At 32.8% G+C, this 21,596-nt stretch overlaps 1 protein-coding gene across 4 annotated transcripts; it reads right to left on the bottom strand.

Annotated features, from left to right (window-relative positions):
- Positions 1–15,169: 15,169 nt before the first annotated feature.
- On the bottom strand, positions 15,170–21,596 carry LOC137818279 (FRIGIDA-like protein 3). Of its 4 annotated transcripts, none has more exons than XM_068621597.2 (6): positions 21,357–21,596; positions 21,168–21,273; positions 20,925–20,973; positions 18,587–19,650; positions 17,734–17,906; positions 15,170–15,761 (listed from the first exon to the last, which is right to left on the bottom strand). In XM_068621597.2, exons 4-6 carry the CDS (start codon positions 19,638–19,640, stop codon positions 15,342–15,344), a joined length of 1,647 nt encoding a protein of 548 aa, XP_068477698.1. In that variant the 5' UTR covers positions 19,641–19,650; positions 20,925–20,973; positions 21,168–21,273; positions 21,357–21,596; the 3' UTR covers positions 15,170–15,341. The 4 variants fall into 4 exon arrangements, with proteins under 4 accessions (XP_068477698.1, XP_068477701.1, XP_068477700.1 ...); XM_068621600.2 differs by having other exon boundaries at positions 21,171–21,273; positions 21,357–21,528; XM_068621599.2 differs by having other exon boundaries at positions 21,161–21,273; positions 21,357–21,505.

The following is a 21,596-nucleotide window of genomic DNA, read 5'->3' as shown; positions in this document are numbered from 1 at the left end:
AATGGTCTCTAATTTAGTTACTATTGCAACTAATTATTTTGGTCTCTAAAAATTAGTTTTTATTTCATGATTTTCTTGTAGTGAATCTAATGGATACATTTTGAAATGTGTTCTAAGAATCCTCTATTTGTACTTTTAAAGCTTAAAAAGATAAAATTAACCTATCTCCTACTTCTTAATGTTCAAATAGAAATGAACAAAAAATAAATTGGTTTATTTTTTATATTTATTTTAAATTATGAGTTAAAAAGGAAAAAAAAACATTGGGCTTGTTAACAGGAAAAAAATATTACCAAAGCTAACCTATCATCCACACATATTTTATAAACTAACACTTGTTCTTCAAACATAGTTCCATCAACCTCCAACTACACCATTAAAATTTCATCAATAACATGACAAAGCCATTTGTCCTGCCTTATCTGTATCCTCTGACAAAGCATGGGGATTCACATTCCAAGTATTATCACTCTGTTATTAGGTGGAGGAAGCTCAGGAACGAAGTCAAACGTGTTGAAATAGATAATCAGTGGTGCGAAGAACCGAAAGCTGTGCGTAGGGAAGCGAAACGTGTGTTTGAACAGAGGTTCAAGGCCACTCCTGATCATGGTGTTAGGCTTGGTCTTGTGGATTTCATGACTCTTCCAGAGGTGGCTAGCTTGAAAATGGTAGAGGATTTCTCTGAGGAGGAGGTCAGGGCTGCAGTGTGGATGTGTGAGGGATCAAAAAGTCCGGGTCCAGATGGCTATAATTTTAATTTTATCAAGAGTAATTGGGAGACTCTAAAGGAGGATATTTTGGAAGCAGTGTACATGTTTCAAGAATCTGGGAGCTTTTCAAAGGGCTGCAATGCGTCGTTTATTGCTCTTATCCCTAAAATGAAGAATCCTGTCTTGATTGAGCACTTCAGACCTATATCTCTAGTGGGAGCTATTTATAAGATAATGACTAAGGTTTTCTCATGCCGTATCAAGGAAGTCATGCATTTGGTTATAGATGATGTTCAGTCAGCTTTCTTGGAAGATAGGGGTATGCTAGACAATGTCATGATGGCAAATGAGGTAATTGAAGAGGTTCGAAGAAATCGGAAGAGTGGAGTGTGCCTGAAGGTAGACTTTGAAAAGGCCTATGATTCGGTTAGGTGGACTTTTCTGCTGGACATGTTACAAAGGATGGGGTTTCATAGCAAGTGGATTAAGTGGGTGAAAGGATGTTTGGAGACGGCTACAGTGTCAATCCTGGTTAATGGTAGTCCAACAGAGGAGTTCAGACCTACGAGGGGGTTGAGGCAAGGAGATCCTCTGACACCGTTTTTGTTTCTCATTGTAGCAGAAGAGCTGGTGGGTTTAGTTCGTAAAGCTGTAAAGGAGGACTTGTTAAGAGGTATCAAGGTGGGGAGAGACGAGGTAGACTGCTGCTTGTTGCAATTTGCAGATGATACCTTATTCTCGTGTGAAAACTCCTTTTCCAATGTCTTTACAATTAAGGCGATTCTCAAGGTCTTTGAGATGGCTTATGGGCTCAAAGTTAACTTTTATAAATCAAAGATAGCAGGGCTAAAGGTAGATCAAAGCAATCTTGAGCTATATGCGAAAACTCTCAATTGTGATGTCATGCAAATACCTTTTATCTATTTGGGAATGCAAGTTGGTGGTAACCCAAGGAGGATTCAGTTTTGGGAACCAGTGGTGGAGAAAGTTAAAGCCAGACTTAGCGCGTGGAAGGGAAAATGTCTATCGTTTGCCGGTAGGTTATGTTTGATTAAGTCGGTTTTAACCTCTATACCTCTGTTTTATTTGTCTTTCTACAAAGCGCCAACTTCAGTCTATGATAAGATTTCTAGTATTCAGAGGAGGTTTCTTTGGGCATGGGGCAAAGATAGCAATTATATAGCCTGGGTTCGGTGGGAAAATGTATGCAAATCAAATGAGGAAGGGGGACTGGGGGTCAAGGATATTAAGAAGTTTATTCGGGATTTGCTAGCAAAATGGAAGTGGAGGATGATGAGTGAAGAAGAAGGGAAATGGAAAGAGATCTTGGTATCTAAGTACTATAATGGTACGGTAAGTATTCAAGGTTGTGGTAAAAATCATTCCTGGTGGTGGAGTGACCTTGGAAAGGTATGCGAAGAAGGAGAAGGTGAGGGTTGGTTCCGTAATCATGTTTCATGGAAAGTGGGAAACGGGGACAAAATTAGGTTTTGGGAAGATACATGGTTGGGCAATAACAAGCTCAAATTTATGTTTCCTAGACTGTATACCATATCCTTAGAGCAAGGAAAATTGGTGGGTGAGGTAGGCTCGTGGGGGGAGTTAGGATGGTCTTGGAGGTTAGGGTGGAGAAGGACTAGATTTCAATGGGAAAATAGTGTAGAGGAAGAAATGATGAACCTCATTACAAGAACGACTTTGAATAATGATTCTGAGGATATTATTGAATGGAGTGGGGATCCTAAAGGTGTGTTTTCTGTCAAATCTGCATATCTAACTCTGTGTAATTATCCCAATGACAGCTCGACTAATGTTTTTCCGCTGCTGTGGCAAGCCAAAGCGGTACCCAAGGATGTGTGTACGGCATGGAGGGTTCTAATTGGGAGGTTACCAACGTATGATAACCTCATAAGGAAAGGCCTTGCTGTCAATTCCTCTGTGTGTGTTTTTTGTAAGGCAGCTGAAGAATCGACTCAACATATTTTTTTGACATGTTTGTATGCACAACGGATCTGGGTACTTTGCCTACGGGATGGGTATAGTGTCTGTTCAGCACAAGGATCTCTCAGTTCATTTTGAGAGTTTCCATCTCCCTCACTTAACCAATAAGCAGAATCAAGTCTGCAAGGGCCTTTGGATCGCAATCATTAGGAGCATATGGGATCAGAGAAATCTGATTGTGTTCAAATAAGGGATTCCGAACGCTGAAGAAATTTTCCACTCAGCTCTATTGGCCATGTGGTTATGTTTGAAGTTTGGTGCGACTCCTTTTAGTTTTTCTTATTCGGATTGGATTCTTAGTCCAAACATTTGTCTGCAGGGTTATTGATATGAAGGTAGGTGATGAGATGATCTTGTATCTCTGCGTCAAGTATAAGGTATCTGTGTTAGCTGGATGGTTGGTAGGTGCGGTGGAAATGATGTCAAAATTCTAGGAATTAGGTTTAAGGAGAAACAGGGTGCTGCAGGGTGGAATATGTGATGGTTGTGTGTTTATTCAGTAAAGGAAAATATAACTCTTGTTGGAGGTTGTTTCTTTTTCCTTTCTTTTTGCAGGTTTTTAGTGGATGAGTGGTTAGGATTTAAGGTGCTCCTGGTTTAGAGAAGGAGCGGGTTCAAGGGCTGCCATAAGGATGTTTGGGTGAGTGAGGTGGTTTGCACGAAATTCTGGTACTGTGGTCAGTGCAAGAAGCCGTGTGGAGGTATATCAGTTTGCTGGTGTTCCTGATTTCTACACATTAAGGGCCGGGCCTTAAAAGAAAGTTGTGTTGGGGGTAGCATATGAAGACACGTAACAGAAGAGGCCAGGTGGTCAAGATCTGTTTTTGTTGAAGATATGGTTAAATAGGTGGATGAGGGGTTGTGTGGAGCAAATGGAAAAGTCTTGTTAAGCTAGGATATGTTTGTTCTGCTTATCTTATTAAAATGTATACTTGCCTCTGTCTTGTGTTACTTGGTCTTTTGTATATGGGTTGGGGTACCCTTGAAGTACCCCTTTTATTCTATTATTTTCTTGTAGTAATTTACCAGCCCTGTTTTCTAAAAATGTTCCTTCAAAGTGTATGCTACCAATAATGAGCTTAAAGTTATAACTAGGTAGACAATATTTGGCCATGTGACGGTTAGGTAAATGAGTCTTCCAACTAACCTGCGATATTTAGTTGAGTTATGTAATAAATCACCATGAGTAAGAGTGAGTTTTAAATTTTGCTCCATGGAGAACTTTTCTAATTTTTCCCCAGTTAGACCTGTAATGTCCAAAATATCCAACGTATATTTTATTTGAGACATAAAAAACTATGTTTTGATCGAGAAAAATCAATTCCCATAAAATATTTTACGGTGCCAAGATCCTTGATTCAAAAATGTTGGAGCAAAAATACCTTATGTTTGATTTCGACATCATCATTTTCTATTAAAAGTATATCATCGACATAGAGAAAGACAGTTGTGAAATATGATCCAACAGTCTTGGTAAATAAAGAGTAGTATTCTTTTGATTGAATATATCCTGCCTTTTGAATAACCTTAGAGAAAGTAGCAAACCAGTTTTTGGATGCTTGTTTTAATTTGTACAAGAACTTATGAAGCCGACAAACCAGGTTTTTCCTTTGTCAATAAAATCCAAGAGAAAGCTTCATGTAAACTGTTTCATGAAAGTCACCGTGCAAAAATGCATTTTGTACGTCAAGATGGTAGGTGAACCAGTTTCTAGCAGTTGAAACAGTCAAAAGACAACGTAATATCGTAAGTTTAGCAGTAGGAGAAAAAGTCATAATATTTCTTTTTTATATATAAAAATTATAAAAGATATCATTGCAATCATTTTGTGTTCATTGTAAGATATAGAAGTTATAGACTATAACTTTTTCTCACCATATAGATATAGTGAAAAATTATGTTGTGAATTCAATGGGTTTGGAGAACACTTATTAGATAAATCTAATGGATCGATTTTGAAATGTGTTCTAGGAATCCTCTATTTTGACCTAAACCTCATTTGTACTTTTAGAGCTTAAAAAGATAAAATTAACCTATTTCCTACTTCTTAATGTTCAAATAGAAATGAACAAAAAATAATTTGCTTTATTTTTTATATTTATTTTAAATTATGAGTTAAAAAGGAAAAAAAAAATCATTGGTTGTTAAAAGGAAAACAATATTTCCAAAGCTAACCTATCATCCACACATATTTTATAAACTAACACTTGAACCCAAGTCCTTCCACTATTGAATTCTTCACAGGTTCTCTAAAGATTAATCATTTCTCAATCTTTCAACATAGCTAAACTAGATTGAACATACGTCAATTTGATTCAAGTGAAACTCATCAGTAAAACATGCATCTATAGGTTTAATCAGTACCCACTTTGTTCCATGTGTATACTCCATGGGAATGTTTATCTCCTGAACAATGTGAACTAACTAAGAAATCAAAAATTTAAAATAAGGAAGACTCTCCATCATGCGTTCAAGTATAATCTCTTACAAAAACCAGTTTTCCAAGAGATTAGAATATTAAAACAACTATAGAGAATTAAAAAACAAAACTTTTATTGATCAAAACTTCATAACTCAATGGGAATTACAAAGAAATCAACTAAAAAGATTTATATTGTGGAACAATCTGGGCGCGAGCAAGAAAATAGGGTAAAAACTATATTACATTGGTTCTTCGTAACAACCGGTGTAATTATAAATTTTTTACTCATAAATTATATATAACATTGGTTGTATCATTAGAAGAAAATAACAATTTAGTCACCGAATTTAGCGACCGAAAATAAGTGGTCGTAATTTGCGACCGAAATAGCTATCGAATGCCTGTAGTGTCAAATTTACGACCGAAATAGCGACCGACTAAATTATTAATGATGTTAGTTAGTTTTGCGATTGAATTTGCAACCGAACATGAGAGTGACAAAACCGTCGGTCGCTAAAGTGATGACTGCTTTGATTAAATTGGAAAATATATATCTGCGACTGAATTAGAGACCGAATATGTTTATTTTTTAGCCACCGATTTTATTTCAATCGCTACATATTATTGCTTATTTTCTGCCACCGAATATGTTTATTTTTTAGCCACCGATTTTCTTTTAGTCGCTAAATATAATTGTTTATTTTTACCACTGAATCAGCCAGCAAATTTGTTTATTTTTTAGCCACCAATTTTATTTTGGTCGCTAAATATAATTGCTTATTTTTGCCACTGAATTAGCCACCAAATTTGTTTATTTTTTAGCCACCAATTTTGTTTTGGTCGCTAAATATAATTATTTATTTTCGCTACCGAATCAACCACCAAATACGTTTATTTTTTAGCCACCAAATTTCTTTTGATAATTAAATATAATTATTTATTTTAATAATAATAATAATATAACTTTAATCTATAACTCCCCTCTACAAGAAAGATCTTGCTCAATATAAAAAAGTGTAGATAAAATATCACAAACATAAAAAAACTAAAACTAGAATAACATATTAAATTAGGAAATATAATATATTTGAAAAATATCTGAAATATTTTCCTAAAAAGAGAAAAGAAAAAAAGGGGAGAAGAAACAGGCGCGAGAACTTTAAAAACCCTAACGAAGTGAATATATTTCTTAAACCCTTAAACCCATTTTGCTCCTAATTCACCTTCTCTTTCTCTCCTTTCTCTTACTTTTTCTCTGCACGCCGTTCCTGTTAATGGAATCACCAATGGAGTTTTAGTGTAGAATTTTCTATTCCCTTATTCTTTGCTTCATTTTTTATCTTTCAATTTTGGCAATACTCTAAATCTGATCGATTATTCTTGTTTGAACCTGCCGATTAAAGTTTCGTGTGCTAATGTTTATGTGTGGGTTTGCGGAATTGGTGAATAAATTTGGCGATGTGATGTTAATGTTATGTGTTGGTTTGAAATTTAGGCATTGAGGTTAAGGTTGGGCAAACTGTGAAGGTTGATCCCATGGATCCAGTGAGTTTATACATACACATTTTCCAAGTTGCCCTTGGAGAAGTGAAAATGGAAAAGGCAAATGAAATTGTGGTCCTGTACTTGAAAGTTGATGGCAAGAAGATTGTTTTGGGAACCCAGGATGACATCCCCCACCTTTCGATGGATTTCGTTCTTGACTTTGAGTCGGAGCTTTCGCACTTTGAGTCGGAGCTTTCGCACTAATTCGGTGGCTAAATGGAGATACCTATAGCGACAGAAATTAATTTCAGTGACTAAATATTTTTTTTAATTACAGTGACCAATTTTGTTTTGGTCACTAAACAACAAGTTTGTAGATATATTCACCAAATTAGTTTTGGTGACTATTTTTATATATATTATTAATATTTATTTAAAATGTAAAAGAAATGTGAAAGTTTACTTAGAATGCATTTGGATTGGTGAAATCGGTGACTAAATTGTTATTTTCTTGTAGTGTTCGTTTAATCGACTTAATATGTCGTTGTAAAATGCGTTTTTGACACTAATGTTAACAAAACTGGAAAAAAAAATATTGTTGAAAAGATACTTCGATCTTTAGCATCAAAATTTAATTTTGTTGTATGTATTATAGAAGAATCCAAAGACATCAATGTCTTTCACTTGATGAATGACAAAGGTCAAATGGGTGCAAGAACAAAATATTAAACAGTTAAAATTTGAGAAGCAACCATTGAAAGCTTCTACTAATACTCTTTCCAACAATTTAAGAGGATGAGGTAGATGTAAAGGTAGAGACAAAAGACTAGAGAGACAAGGTGCTCTAGAGATTTGAACAAAATTTTCAAAAATAATAATGATCTAAGGTAGACTGTTTTAGATTTCATAAATTTGATCATTATGCTTCTAAATAGAAAAATGGGGAAATTTCAAATCTAGCAAAGATGAGATTAAAGGATGAGACTTTGCCAATGGTTATTCAAGACATAAAAAGTGATGAATCAAATTTATGGTATGTGGATACAGGATGTAATAACCATTTGAGTGGAAGTAAGTCTTCTTTTTCATTTCTAAATGAAAATTTGGGAATTGTTCTAAACCACGGGCAATGAGAAATAAAACCTCGTTCAACAATTCTTAATATTTTATATGTTCCTAATTTGAAAAGTAATTTGTAAAGTGTTGTACAATTATTATTACCATTAATAAAGGTGCTTGTGAAATTTATGATCCTATTAAAGGTGCTATGGTTATAGTAAAAGTGAGGTCAAATGCATTATTCCGTTTAAATATTTTAAGCATTCAATTTAGTTCAATGACCAAAGGAAAAGATCCTTCTTGGCTTTGGCATTACTTTAATGGGAATTTGAATTTTGGAGGATTAAAGACCTTCAAACTTAAAGAAATGGTAACAGGTCTTCTACAAACAATAGTTTTTTTCTCAATTTGTGAAGAATGTGTTGTTAGAAAACAATATAACTCTCAATTTCCTAGTGGAAAATCATGGAGAGTAATTAATGATTTGGAGTTGATGCCTTTAGACTTATGTAGTCCAATAAAACCTTTATCCAATGAAGGTAAAAGGTATTTAATTATTTTTATTGATGATTATTCTAGAAAAGTATGAGTTCATTTCTTTTATAGGAAAAATAAAAAACCTTTAGTGCATTTAAAACTTTCAAGGCAAAAGTTGAAGACGAATTAGGAAAGTGGTCTATAAAACTCTCTGAACAGATCGTATTGGAGAATACAACTCAAATGAGTTTGGTGGTTTTTGTGAAGAACATGGCATTAGAAAAGATCTTACAAATGCTTGTACACCACAAAAAATTGTGTATCAAAGAGGGAAAACAAAACAATTCTTAACATGGTGACGAGTTTGCTTGCACAAGTGAGTTTCAAAGACATTTTGGTTAAAAGCTATAAATTGAAGTGTTCATATTTTAAACAGAAGCCCAAATTTTGTTGTTCAAAATAGGGCACTTGAGGAGACTTGGATTGGAAGGAAACTGACTACAGATTGTTTATAAAAATTTTGGTGAGTTGCTTGTGCCCATATACCAAATTGTGAAAAAAACATGTCAAAATACACAAGAAGAAAGAGTTGAATAATGTATTAAAATATTTTGAAATTTTTACAAATCTCTGTCTAATTGACATAGTTAGATGAAGCTTATACTTGATTAACACATTGTCATGTAGTTTCCCAAAGTACTGCATTCAATGAAAGACATCAAATAAAGCTTTAAGTTTGACAAATGCACTCTTAGAAACACTTTTCAAAATTTTCTTTTGCAAATCTCTCGTTCTTAGATTAGTTACAATTAAATAATATGCAATATAAAAAAGAGTAGAAAGATGAAAGATTTTACTCTTTATGTTTTCATGCTGGTTCTTCTATAAAAACCAGAATGTGTCTACTTTTCAGTCAACTTGATTGAGCTCTAGTAAGCATACTAACACTATAAAAGCAAGTATTGTTTAGACCTCAATCACTCTTGGCTAAACACAACCTGAGTATTATTTGGACACACAGTCGCTTTTGGCTAAAAACTCAAGTATTATTTGGAATGCAACCACTCTTGGCTAAAATCCTGAGTATTATTTGCAATGCAGTCACTTTTACCTAAACCACTAAGTATTATTTAAAACTCAATGACTTTGGGCTAAACCAATGAGTATTATTTGAAACCCAACCATTCTTAACTAAACCACTAAGTAGTTTTGAAATGAAACCACTCTTGGCTAAACCTAAGTGCTCTTTGGAGCCAACCACTCATGGCTAAAGCATAATGGTTTACAAATAAAGTAATGTAATAGATCACACTCATTAGAAAGAGAGGTTACGAGTTACAACATATAAAAAGCTTAGTCACTCATCTAGATAACTTTGAACACAAACAATGTTCTTCCTCACAACTACAATGTTAAGGATTGCTTAGGAAAACAAGAGTTTGTTCTCATTCTTATTGCAAGGTTTTCGTCAAACTTCCTTATTCATAGGGATCTTTATATAGATTTTGAGAAGAAAAGAACCATTGGAAATCCTTTGGATCCATTGTGAGGTTATTCTTCTTCTACTAAATCTCCTTGAGTCTAACCACATTTAAAGCTCTGAGATTCATTAAAAGCTCTTACCTTTAGCATTAAAAGTGTATGACTTCTTTGGCAACACCTTGAGAACATGACAAAGCTAAACAAGCTTAGGCAGGTAGCTTCTTTCATCTTTAGCGAAAAGCAAAGGGCCTAACGCAGTTGGTTGACTCTTGTGACACTTATTTCACCTTTTCCATTAAAGTTGCTTGTGTGAAGTAACTTTCAACATGTTCTTCAATGAATTTTGATGTTGACAAAACATTGTGAGATCCTCTTGAAAGAATGAAAAAGTGAGCATTCCCTATAAGCATAAAATAAGAATTTAAAAGTTTGATGTGTACCATAAAATGCTAGAGGCATACAATAAATAACGATTGCATATGTTCAACCACGTAACTTGTGTTTGTTAGGCTAAACTAAACACTTACATATGACACGATCCATTTCTTAAAAGAATTATGTTTTAACATTTTGTTATTTAAGAACATAATCAAAATCAACCAAAGGGATGGAACCATAGCTTTATTTGTTGGGGCGCTGAGATATTATAATCCTTAAATGCATTAATTCCCTGTCATCTAAAATCCAACTACCCCATGTGCTTTGCATTTTCAATTCATTGGCTTGATCATCATCTTTCATTGCCTACTATTAATGTCATCATCTTTTCATAATATGCATATTTAATTATGGAACTTATAATAGATAAATCTTTATGTCTATATATAAAGTTTTCATTTATGATTTTATTATTTTGTTACTGATTTAAGGATGGAAACTCTTCACAGGTACCACTTGCATATCCAAAAAGGAAATTCGTTGATAACAATAAAATATCTGCAGAATTCTTAAAAGTACAAAATCTTAGTGAAAATTTACTATTGCTATAATGTTGTTCTTGCTTGAACCTTGCATAGTTTGGGTTCTCAATTGTGATCACCATGACCAAAGGGGCACTACTTGAATTCAGTGAGAGTAATTGAAAGTGTTTAACGTCAACCAAATGGATGAATACAGCGGGATTATGGGTAACAAGGCTAATAGGGATTAAAGCCTTTTAAAACTTGCTTTTGCACAAAAGCAAGATTGGTGAACATAAAATATATTGTGATCTCATCGTGATCAAAGACTTGTTTCTAATAGTAAGAATTAAGAAAACATATAGAAATTATATCTAATAACAAGAATTAAGAAAATAGAAATTGAGAATCATGTAAACCAAAAACTGAAATGAATTAAAAACAAAATCTATACCGAAATTAAAAAATAAACAGAAACAAAAAAATAGTAATTGAAAGCTGAAATTGAAACCAAAATCAAAAAATAGAAAAACTTTGTTTGCATTTGAAACCAATTTTGAAAATAGAAGGCAGGTACTCACCAATTCTAGGATCGTTGATGCAAGCTTCTCAAATTAGAAACATACTCAAAGGGAAGTTCACCCCTTAAACCCTAAATGGATTCAAATTCCAAATTTCATAATAAAACCCTTAACCCGTGAGAAAACTGAAAGAAGGAATATGACTTACACCTTGTTTCTTCACAATATTTTGATTCTGAGAGTGACACGATGATGTGAGGGTGAACAGAGTGTTGGACAAAGTGAACAAAGTGTTGGACGAAGTTTAACGGATTACTGGACACGATGAGGTATGAGCAGAATGAGGTGAGTATGAATGAGTAATGGAGAGTGAGGTATCTGCTATGGTAATTTCGCAGTCAACTACAATTTTAGAATGTTTCTCTAAGCATCTTTAAATATCCCATAAACAAAAAACTACCACATTTTTCAAGAGTACCAAATAAATGCGCATAAAATTTATTTTGTATTAAAAATTAATTAATATAATATATTATTTATTAATTTAATTTAATAAATTAAAAGTTAATGTATAATTATATGTTAATTTTTTCACAATAATAAATATATAATTTCATGTAACGAAAAAAGATAAATGTATAATTTGATATAACAAAAAGATATATTTGTTTAATAGTTTATGTTGTTGAATGGCAACAAGTTAGTAAAAGAGATTTATATTTTTAAAATAAAGTAATATTTTTTTATTTTTTTATTTATAAATAGTAACAAATTTTATAAATGTGTGCGTGCGTGTGTATGCGCGTGCGTGAGCGTGTGTGCGTGTATGTATGTGTGTGCACGTGCATGTGTGTGAGGTAAGTGTGGATGCGTGTGTGTGCGTTTGTGTGCGTGTGCGTGGACATTTGCGTACGCGTATGCGTGTGCTTGTGCGTGCGTGTGCGTGGTCTAGTGGGAGTAATAAAGTTATCTCATTAAAGGGTCATGAATTCAAACATGAAGTAAAACAATTTTTTTTTTTTAACTTTTTGTCATAAATGTACAAATAGTGAAAAAATTTATATTTATCACTCTTAATTTCATATTTGTTAATTGGTTTTACTATAAAAAAAATTGTACAAACTCAAATACAACAATCAACTATTGAACGCCTTCAAGACAATATCAATCTTCAAGACACATAAGAATGAATTGATTTTAATGTGGTATAGTGAGAGTGATAAAATTATCTCATTAAAGGGTCATGAATTCAAACCTAAAACAAATCTGCTTTTTTAAATTTTTGTCATAAATAATATATAAATAGTGAAAAAAATTATATTTATGACTCTTAATTTCATTTATGTTAATTGGTTTCACTATAAAAAATATTTTTGTACAAAAGCAACCTGCAATTACAAACTCAAATACAACAATCAACTATTGAACATCTTCAAGACAATATCAATCTTCAAGAGGATATCAACCTCTATCATCTCTTAATTAAAGAGGATATATACCTATCAACTATTGAACAATTTCAGGAATAACTCAACCTTATCAACTCTTTATCATCCGAGAAAATGTATTATCAACTATTACTACAACAAAACACCAGTGAAACACTAAAAAAAAAAAAAAAAAAAAGTTTACCAAGATTTAATGACAAGGATTTCTATCACAATATAACCTTTGATTTTAAACTTTGTAATCACACTTGAAAGTATGAAAACAACTTTTGAGAGTATGAAAACAACTTTAGAAAATCTCTTGTTCTTATTGTTCTTATGATTGCAAAAGTTCATATTAAGATTGAGATTATCTCTATTTATAGTATTTTAAAAACATTGTTCTAAAACATATATGTTAATGTATTTAATCAATTATTTTAAGTTGCTAATTGATTATTCTAATAGAATTTTGAAAAAAATTACAATAATTTTTGTTTTAATTGATTATGACATGTGTTAATTAATTAAAATTACTTTTCAATTAATGTGCAAAACACATTTAATCGATGTAAAAGATAGTAATGATTATCTCTTAAAACTTAGAAACAGTTAAATTATTCTCTAATTTATTCAATTAATAAAAATTATTATCGATACAAACCAATTATATTATTATAAACCTCCTAAATAGTTTAATTGACTATTTAAAAACTTAATCCATTAATAAAGTTTTTTTTTTAAAAAGAACCTTTTACTCACAATTTTGACTTTATTAATACATTACTCTTTTAATTATTTTTAATATAGACTATGTGTTAGATTAAAATACCTTGTGAACGTTTTGTGTAAAAGACTGAAACAACACTTAATGAAAGCAAAACATATAACACATCTTTAACATCTTCTTTCTTTAATTATCATAAAAACATCCTCACTTGTGACTTGACTCTCCTCTTCAAGTTCGACAAAAGGGAAATGTGAACACATATTGTTCAAAATGTTATCTCTGACAACTAAGATCTATTTAATAGTTAATTTTTGTTATTGTCATAATATTTTACATGTTAATAATTACTTAATAATGTTCAAAAGAAATTGACGAAAATTTAAAGAAAATTTTTACGAGGTGGTAAGGAATACATCAGGAAGATTCATTAAGGTTAGTTGAGAAAAATTGTGTAATCTAAAGGAATGGAAGGGGTAAAGCACTTTAAGGAAAGTGAAGATGACATTTTCAAATAGAAAACAATTCATGAATATATGAAAAGTGTTTAAGTCAATATTTCATTAATTTCTATAACTCTAGAATAACTAATGAATAATATATAAATTTAAGTAATATGTTATGCTTCTAATGTATAGAAATTAGATAAATATGAATATATATTGATGTTTGTAATTATTTTATTAATATATATATATATATATATATATATTTTGATGTTTGTAATTATTTTATTAATATATATATATATATATATAATTTCATTATTTGAAAGAGTGTGTATGTGGCTGAATTTTAAAATGAACAGGTTAATTAAAACAATAAAACGTATAAGATAATTTGAATTAAAAAAATATCATAATGTAGACTGGGATTGTTGTCAAAAATCGCTATAACATACTATAAACAACGATTTTGTCCAATAATCGTCATTATACCCTTCTCTAGTATACTTTGACCCTTATTTACTGTAGTTTATAATCAACGGTTGGTCAAAATAATCGTCGTCTAAATATGCTTTGTAGACTTTGATTTTGAACCATTGTTTATAAGTTAAAGGTATAGACTATATGTTGATAGAGTACTATTTCTCTAAGAGCTTTAAAAACCATTGTCTAAGAATTTTTTTTCACTAGTATCATCAAATGTATGGTTTGTTAACATGATGCACATAGGGATAGAAAACGGGAAAAAACACAAAAATTCTAGATTGGTAATAGAAAGGGGACAATATAATGGGAGCAACATATAGTAGATTTTATTCAGTTTCAGATCAATAATCATAAGTTGTGGGCAAGATGGGAGTTTGGATGAGAGATGTATGGCAATGGAGTTTTCAATGGTGGAAAGTTATTTTTGTGTGAGAAATTTCTTATACTATTGATATATATATTCCTTTTTTCTTTTTCTTATAGTAGGCTTCTTTTTTTCTTTTTCTTATAGTAGGCTCTGTCATTCTTAACAGACCTTAAAACAATACACCTCTAATGTGCAAAGGAAGTTACTGCCTTAAGCCTTAAGCTATAGGCCTTTTTTAATTTAAGAATAATACAAATTTTATTTAAACTTGTATAAACAGTGTCTAGTTAAAATTTTGAACAGTTAACATAGCACCGAAATAAATAAAATTAGGTACAAGTATGCAATGATAAAGATACATGAATTAAAATTGTTCTCCACACTGAATCTGTTCTGTTTCCCGTTCTACCAAAAGAAGGGACATTGTAATCAATCTACCGAAAGACCAAAAAAATGTTTAGAAACAGTTGCTCGACAGCACATACTACTACCAGTAACTCTCTTTCAAAAATAAATCTACCAAAATTAGAATAGAAAATCATGAAATGAGAAACCTCCAAAATTGGTGGTTTTTAATCAATTCTCTTACTAAATTTAAAACAAAAAACAAACAGAGATGGAAGCCAAGAAAGATATAGTAGAAAGGCATCAAAGCAAGAGTGTACAAAACGAGAACAGAGTTCATACATTAGAGGATCAGAATATGTTGTGCTACAAAAGTTAAATTTTAGCATGACATTTTACCTCTACTTTTGAGGAAGTGCAACAATACAACAGCTTAATTAAAGGTTAAGACTAGATATTAAACAAAAGGATCATAATTAACCCGTTCTTAGTGGAGATAAGTGGCTTGGTACTGATACCCATTTCCAAAGTAGTTGCCAAGGTTGGGAGAGATGTTATAGGTTGCAGTGCTCATGAGAGGGGGACAATGATTATCAGTTGGTGCAGGGTACATGTACGGTGGTCGGTCATATACATACTGTGGGTACCTGTCAGCAACTCTAGCATAGGAAGTTTTATCAAAGGGGATGTTAGTGACACGTGGACCGTATCCCGCACCATTTGCACGGGGTCTCTTGGGTTGAGGTTTTGTTGCTTCAGTTTCTCTCTTCTTGTCAGCTTTCGCCTTCTCTAGCTGTACTAATCGTTTCTGCAGAGGATCCAGAGGATACTTCTCATCAAGTTTATGTTCTTCAATGCACTTTATTACAGCCTTAAGAGCAACTAGCTCTCGTTCATTAACCTCAATCTGAGACAAAAGTCGGTAGGAATATTAAAAAGAAAGTAAACACAGTGTATTACCGCAAATAGCCACTTAAGAACCAAACAAAGATGCATTTCATCAGATGTATGCAAGATATACTTGTGCCATGCCATGTATAGATGCAGTTAGACAGAACCATTAGGTACCCAAAGAAGCAGTGAATGTCTTCCATCAATGTTTTCTTGATTACTTGTATTTGAATCCCTTTAATTTTCAGAATCAAACAGTTTTTTTTCCGCTCATTATTTCAATACCCGAATGCCACGCTTCATATATTTGAACAGGAGTAATAAAGTAAAAGTTCTTACAGCCATTACATCTACATGAGGAACAGGATGACAAGTCCATTTATCATGATTTAGCTTGACAGAACCTGACTCCGGTAACCAAACAACAACTAGAATTTTATCCATCTGATCCCATCAGGCGTCACCATCCCCAGCCATCCACATCCTGGCCATCCCATACTTCAGCCAAGAGATTCTATAAGCCACTAGCACGGGCATTATTGGAAGATTCATGATTATGATGAAGTTAAAGAAAGAATGTTGTTATCCATGTACACTGACGTTTATCTTCCTCGGCCAAGGCAAGTACTAAACAAATTGCCTATCCACCTAAATTATTCCCAACTGTGATTACACTATTCAAATTACTGGTGTCAAATCTTACATGTTTCTTTGTGAACTAGAAAGCCACCACACTTCGATGCACGGCCACTAATTGTAAAGATTTCCTTACTAAATAAATATTCAAATATATTGGAGGGCTTGTTGCATATTTTAGCCACGTTGGCTAATAAGAAAAAACTAGCATTTTAAACTAGGCATTGCACAAAATAAATACTTGTTTTATAATATAATTCATAATAAATAAATGCTTTTAATATATAAATTATATAAAATCAAAATCATCATAAAAAAATATATTTCAATATATAAATTATTTTGGATTTTTACAATGCAGAAATATAAATTGTGATATAAAGCTAATTTTAATTATTGACAATTTTTTTTAAAAAATCATAGAAATTCAATTAGACAGAGATAAAAAGAGTTTAGATTTAAAGGAAGAATAAGGATCAGGAATACACTTAAACTAAATCACTGACCAACCATAAGTCAAATAACAAACCAAAAGCTCTGTGAGAATCAATAACTTCAAGAGCTTTCACGACAAGCATATCCTTTAGGTCCTAAACATCTAAGAAAGCAAGCTCTAAAATCAAGTTATTTTTGTATTACATTTAGACTTTCACGAGGCTTTGGCACCAAATTGCTTTTTTAACCTAAATATATTTGTTGCTGCTATATAGATTTAAGCAAAAAATTCATTTCTCATAGAAGAGTCCTTGTTGTCTAAATTTTTTTCCTTAAACAACGATGAATGGAGTATAAAGGCCTTCCAGCTCATCAGTTTTACCAACAGGCCTCATAAAATTTTAAGAGTAGTGTTTCTATCTGCTAAGAAACTGATAGGAACCAGATTGAATAGAAACACAAAACATAATTATTGGTAACAAAATCCATTATATAGGATGATCCCAGTAATCCTAGACCTAATCTCTTCAGAACACAAATGAGTCCCTTGGCACAGCCCTCAACTCTCTCATAGAAAAGACTCCTCCTGATGACCACACTCCTTCCCCCTCTCCAAATAATCACTCATATTCAAACTAACTGCCACATCAGTAGCCCTTCTCTAACTCCCATATTCAGCTTAAACAAGTGTCCTATCAGAAACTCTTCTAGCGTTTAAGAGGCACAGCTTTTATATGCTGTCTTGTTCTAGCAAAATGGCACAAGTTGCATTGCATGTGATTATGACCCTAAGCAAAAACAATATTAGGAAAAACACAAAAGCTAGGCAGTATTTCAGATAACTAGCTCAAACAGTGAAAAGAAGACAATGGATGGAATAATTACTTAAATAGCAGAAATACAAGTCAACAACATACCTGTGCCGTGGGAGATGAGTTAACACTTTTAACAGGAGAAGAAGTTTTTCTTGCATCTTTCAAGTAAGATTTCAGTAAAGAAACGGGAGAAAATTGTTCAGTAAGATCAAATGCAAAAGCCAAGTTAACAGCATCAATTTGCCGCCCACTGTTCACCAAAACCTCAATTACACCTGCATATCCAAAAGGTAAAATGAAACACAAAAAACAAATGGATGCAAAAGTTCTGTTCCGTGACTCGGTAATTGATAAAAATATCAGATTCATGCATAAGATTGCATGTTAAAAATTTGAAATGCTTCCAAGAAACAAAGGTATAGGGTTCTCATTAAAAGGTTTAGTACACCACATTCTAAGATGTCAGGATCTAAAAACTCTCACCGCATATTTTATATCACATTAGATAACTTGCATCCTCAGTTTTAAGTGGACGTCCTAGCATACTAATACACACCATTCAATTGTCCTAATTCATGTTTCCCTTTGCTTTTCCTTTCAATAATTTAACAAGAACAAGCAAGTAGGGACATCCAAGAAGACTGGCAAAATACAAACAAAAATATTATACATAGAACACAGGACCTTTAAAATTGCTGCTACTGATATAATTAGTTTTGGCAGGCACTGAATACTTCTAAAAAAACATATTAACCACAATGAAAATTAAGGAAACGTCATTTTGTAAATGAAAAAAAAAAATAAGAGAAATAACACGTAGTGCAATCAAAGAAAAGTTTTCCATGGAATAAACAGAATAATTAAAACTTGTTCCTTGTATAAATATAGCTTAATAATCAGATAGCTTTTATAAAGTTTTAATTCACGTCAAACATAATAAAGATCAAATACACACCAGACATCTTTTCTGACAGCCCAAGGAAACGACATAAATCAGCAGTTTGGCGGCGGCGAGATACCATTGGAATCAATCTGGATAACTCCTCCTCATCAAAATCAGAGGCAATACCAAAACTAGCAACAAGTTGTAAAAATGCATGAGCCTCCAAGGAATTCCCATTGCTAGCATCCATGTCAAGAGCGTCCAATCTGGGTTTCCATTCTTCAGCAACTGCCTTTGCCCTGTCTCTGATATCTTCTGAAGTTACATTAGAAACACAATCTGAGTTGCTCAGGAAATCACAGAGACATTCCATCAGCATAATACAACTTCGGCGAAGACCCAATAAGTTACCATCCTTCTTTACATCCTGATTTGACACTTCTGTACAGTAAAATCCTTCCAGAGAATCTAAAACTAAACGGGCAGCATTAGGAGCAGCTCTTAATGCATTTGGTATTTCATCCCTTACAGCTGCCAGGTTCTTACGGTTATCAGATATGAATTTGTGAATTCCAGCAGCATCCATCTCCTTGCATAATTTCACCAACTCTGGATAAGATATCAACTCCACATTTCTGTTTTCAGGAAGTTTTACATCTTCCACATTACCTTCTGCTGCAGTGGACACAGTATCCACAGGTTTCTCCTCCACAACTAGTATCCCTCCTTTATCACCATTTATGACAGTAGCCAATTCACGTGATGAAATCTTCCTGTGTTTTTCTCGAGCATTTACAATGGCAAATACAGCAGCATCTCTTTTCTCTTGAATCCTCTGGAATGAATCTTGCTCCTTGGCAAAAACAGCTGCTTCCCGCTTCTCCAACAGTTCACGAGCTTTCATTGTCTTGTTTTCAAACTCTTTCTCCTGGTCTTCCAATTCATGAAAGCGTCTCTTCAAGGATTTCTCAAGACCATGGAAATGTTCCTCTAGTTCTTTCCATTTCATGTTAAGAGTAACAGCCCGATAACTTTCAAGTTCAGCAAATGCCTTCTGCAGCTGCTGTATCTTAGAAGTTGTAGAATCTATCAGTGTAGATGTAGCCATGGAATCTGACTCTTCCATAGCGAAGAAGCTGAATATAAATAATGAAACAAAAACCAAATTTAGAATTATGTACACACAAACCATGTGCAGTAGTATGAACCAAACGTATACCATCAATGAAAATACTCATCGTCTTGATAAGAGAATAGTCATACATGCACCATATGAGAAAAACAATATTTGTACTATCCAGATGAAAGAACAAAAACAGTAAAAAACAGATAAAAGTTTCCATTGAGAACATCATTGTAATGATGAAGGTTAAGAGAAAAAGCTACTATGACTTGGGGGTTTTAGGGATATTATAATGCATAATCAATTACCTAAAATAGGATTTTGACAGACATGAGTATTTGGTGGCAATGTTTTGAACACACAAACTATGAAGTATATATTTTAGGGTGTAAGTTTGAAGTTTCTAACTTCTTATACATTTCAGAACGAAGTAGCTAGCAATTTTTGTAATGAAGACTGGCAATTAATAACGTGTGCTCCTCCAAAACTCCCTCCTCAATAAAGTGTGTGCTTAATTCAGCTTATTATGAAGAAATAATTGGTTATTATAGCAAGATTTAGATCATGACCAGATTTTAAGATTTTCCAGTTAAACACTGACTGCACATTTTATTGCAAACAATCAACTATTTCTGTAACAGAGTATTAATGACATATTATAGATATTCACACAAAATAAATACTACGTTCATATAGTGAAGTTTGCTTACAGATTTAGAAATGAAAATTATTTGTATGAACACAAAAATTATCAGCATTCGGTAAAATTATGCTCCAATTTTCAATGACATTTGCACATTAGGATTACGATTCTCCAGGGTTAAGAAATAACCGAATAGTGGTGCAATTCCCATTCAACAATTTCATATTTACTCGAAATAAACCAAGAAAGCTTATTAGAAGATTGTCCACTATTAATCATTAACTATACTCAGCAAAGTATAATTTGAACGCCAGAGCATGCAGTTCCTTAAACAATAATAGCAATAATCTACAGCTAAAGTCAATACTACAAGTGAAAAAGAAAAGAGAATCTAGCACATCTTCCCACACAGACAACTCAAGTACAAAGGGCGAAGCTAGCCTTATTACATCATAAAAAAGCTCCAGCTAAAATTGCAAAACAACCGAGTTCAATCCAGTTCACTATTTTTGCCATCAAATTTAACCCTCCACGGAATCCTCACCTGTCCATTTCTCTAAAATTCGTCGGTCAGCTTATTTAGTTACTAAAACCACCTTCAGACTTCAAAAACAACGATAAAAAATAAATGTAAAAAAACTTACCAAAGAAGATGTCCAGATCCAAACCTTCAGAATCACGCCAACAAAAACCCTAAAATAGAAACAGAGGCAAATCAGCACAACATTTATACTCATCAGTTAAGACAAGGCAATTTCAACCATAAAAAGACAACACAAAAAAAATTAACAAAACATATCAAAAGACAACACTAAAAATTTACTAAAAATCACAGAATAAAATCACAAATTCAGCTGAGCATATAACAAAAAATCATCACAATTCACCACAGTGCAGTTACGATAGCAGATTTCGACCACAATGCCCCGAAAATCTCTCAATCGACGAAAGTAGTAAGCGGATTCTTGCTCCGCATAAGCAGACAAGGCCGATCTAAACCGACAGCAAGAAAACAAAATCACGAAAATATATGCATACATATAAATATAGAAAGAGAGAGAAAAAAAAAGAGTTACCTAATTGACGTGAAAGAAAATAAAAAAAAAAAGAGAGAGAGAGAGAGAGAGAGAGAGAAAGAGAGATATTCTCAATCCATTTTCACACAGAAACGTGAAACCCTAGGAGAGAGAGAGAAGTGAGAGGAAGAAGACGAAGAAAAGAATATGTGGTGCTAGTGTTTGTTTAATTAATAGAGTGTATCTCTGACACTCTTTCTTCACTATTCTTTCTTCTACTGTTTTTTTTTTCCTTACAAT

The sequence above is a fragment of the Phaseolus vulgaris genome, chromosome 10 (genome assembly GCF_051622355.1).
Source record: "Phaseolus vulgaris cultivar YP4 chromosome 10, ASM5162235v1, whole genome shotgun sequence".
Lineage (NCBI taxonomy): Eukaryota > Viridiplantae > Streptophyta > Magnoliopsida > Fabales > Fabaceae > Phaseolus > Phaseolus vulgaris.
The sequence above is the reverse complement of the archived record's forward strand: the minus strand, read 5'-3'. Positions and strand labels throughout refer to the sequence as shown.

Coding starts and splice junctions, on each gene's coding strand:
- LOC137818279 (XM_068621597.2), bottom strand. CDS start 19,640: ATGGAAGAGTCAGATTCCATGGCTACATCTACACTGATAGATTCTACA. Junction 17,907..18,586: donor GCTGTCAGAAAAGATGTCTG/GTGTGTATTTGA, acceptor TTGGATATGCAG/GTGTAATTGAGGTTTTGGTG. Junction 15,762..17,733: donor ACTCATCTCCCACGGCACAG/GTATGTTGTTGA, acceptor CTTTTGTCTCAG/ATTGAGGTTAATGAACGAGA.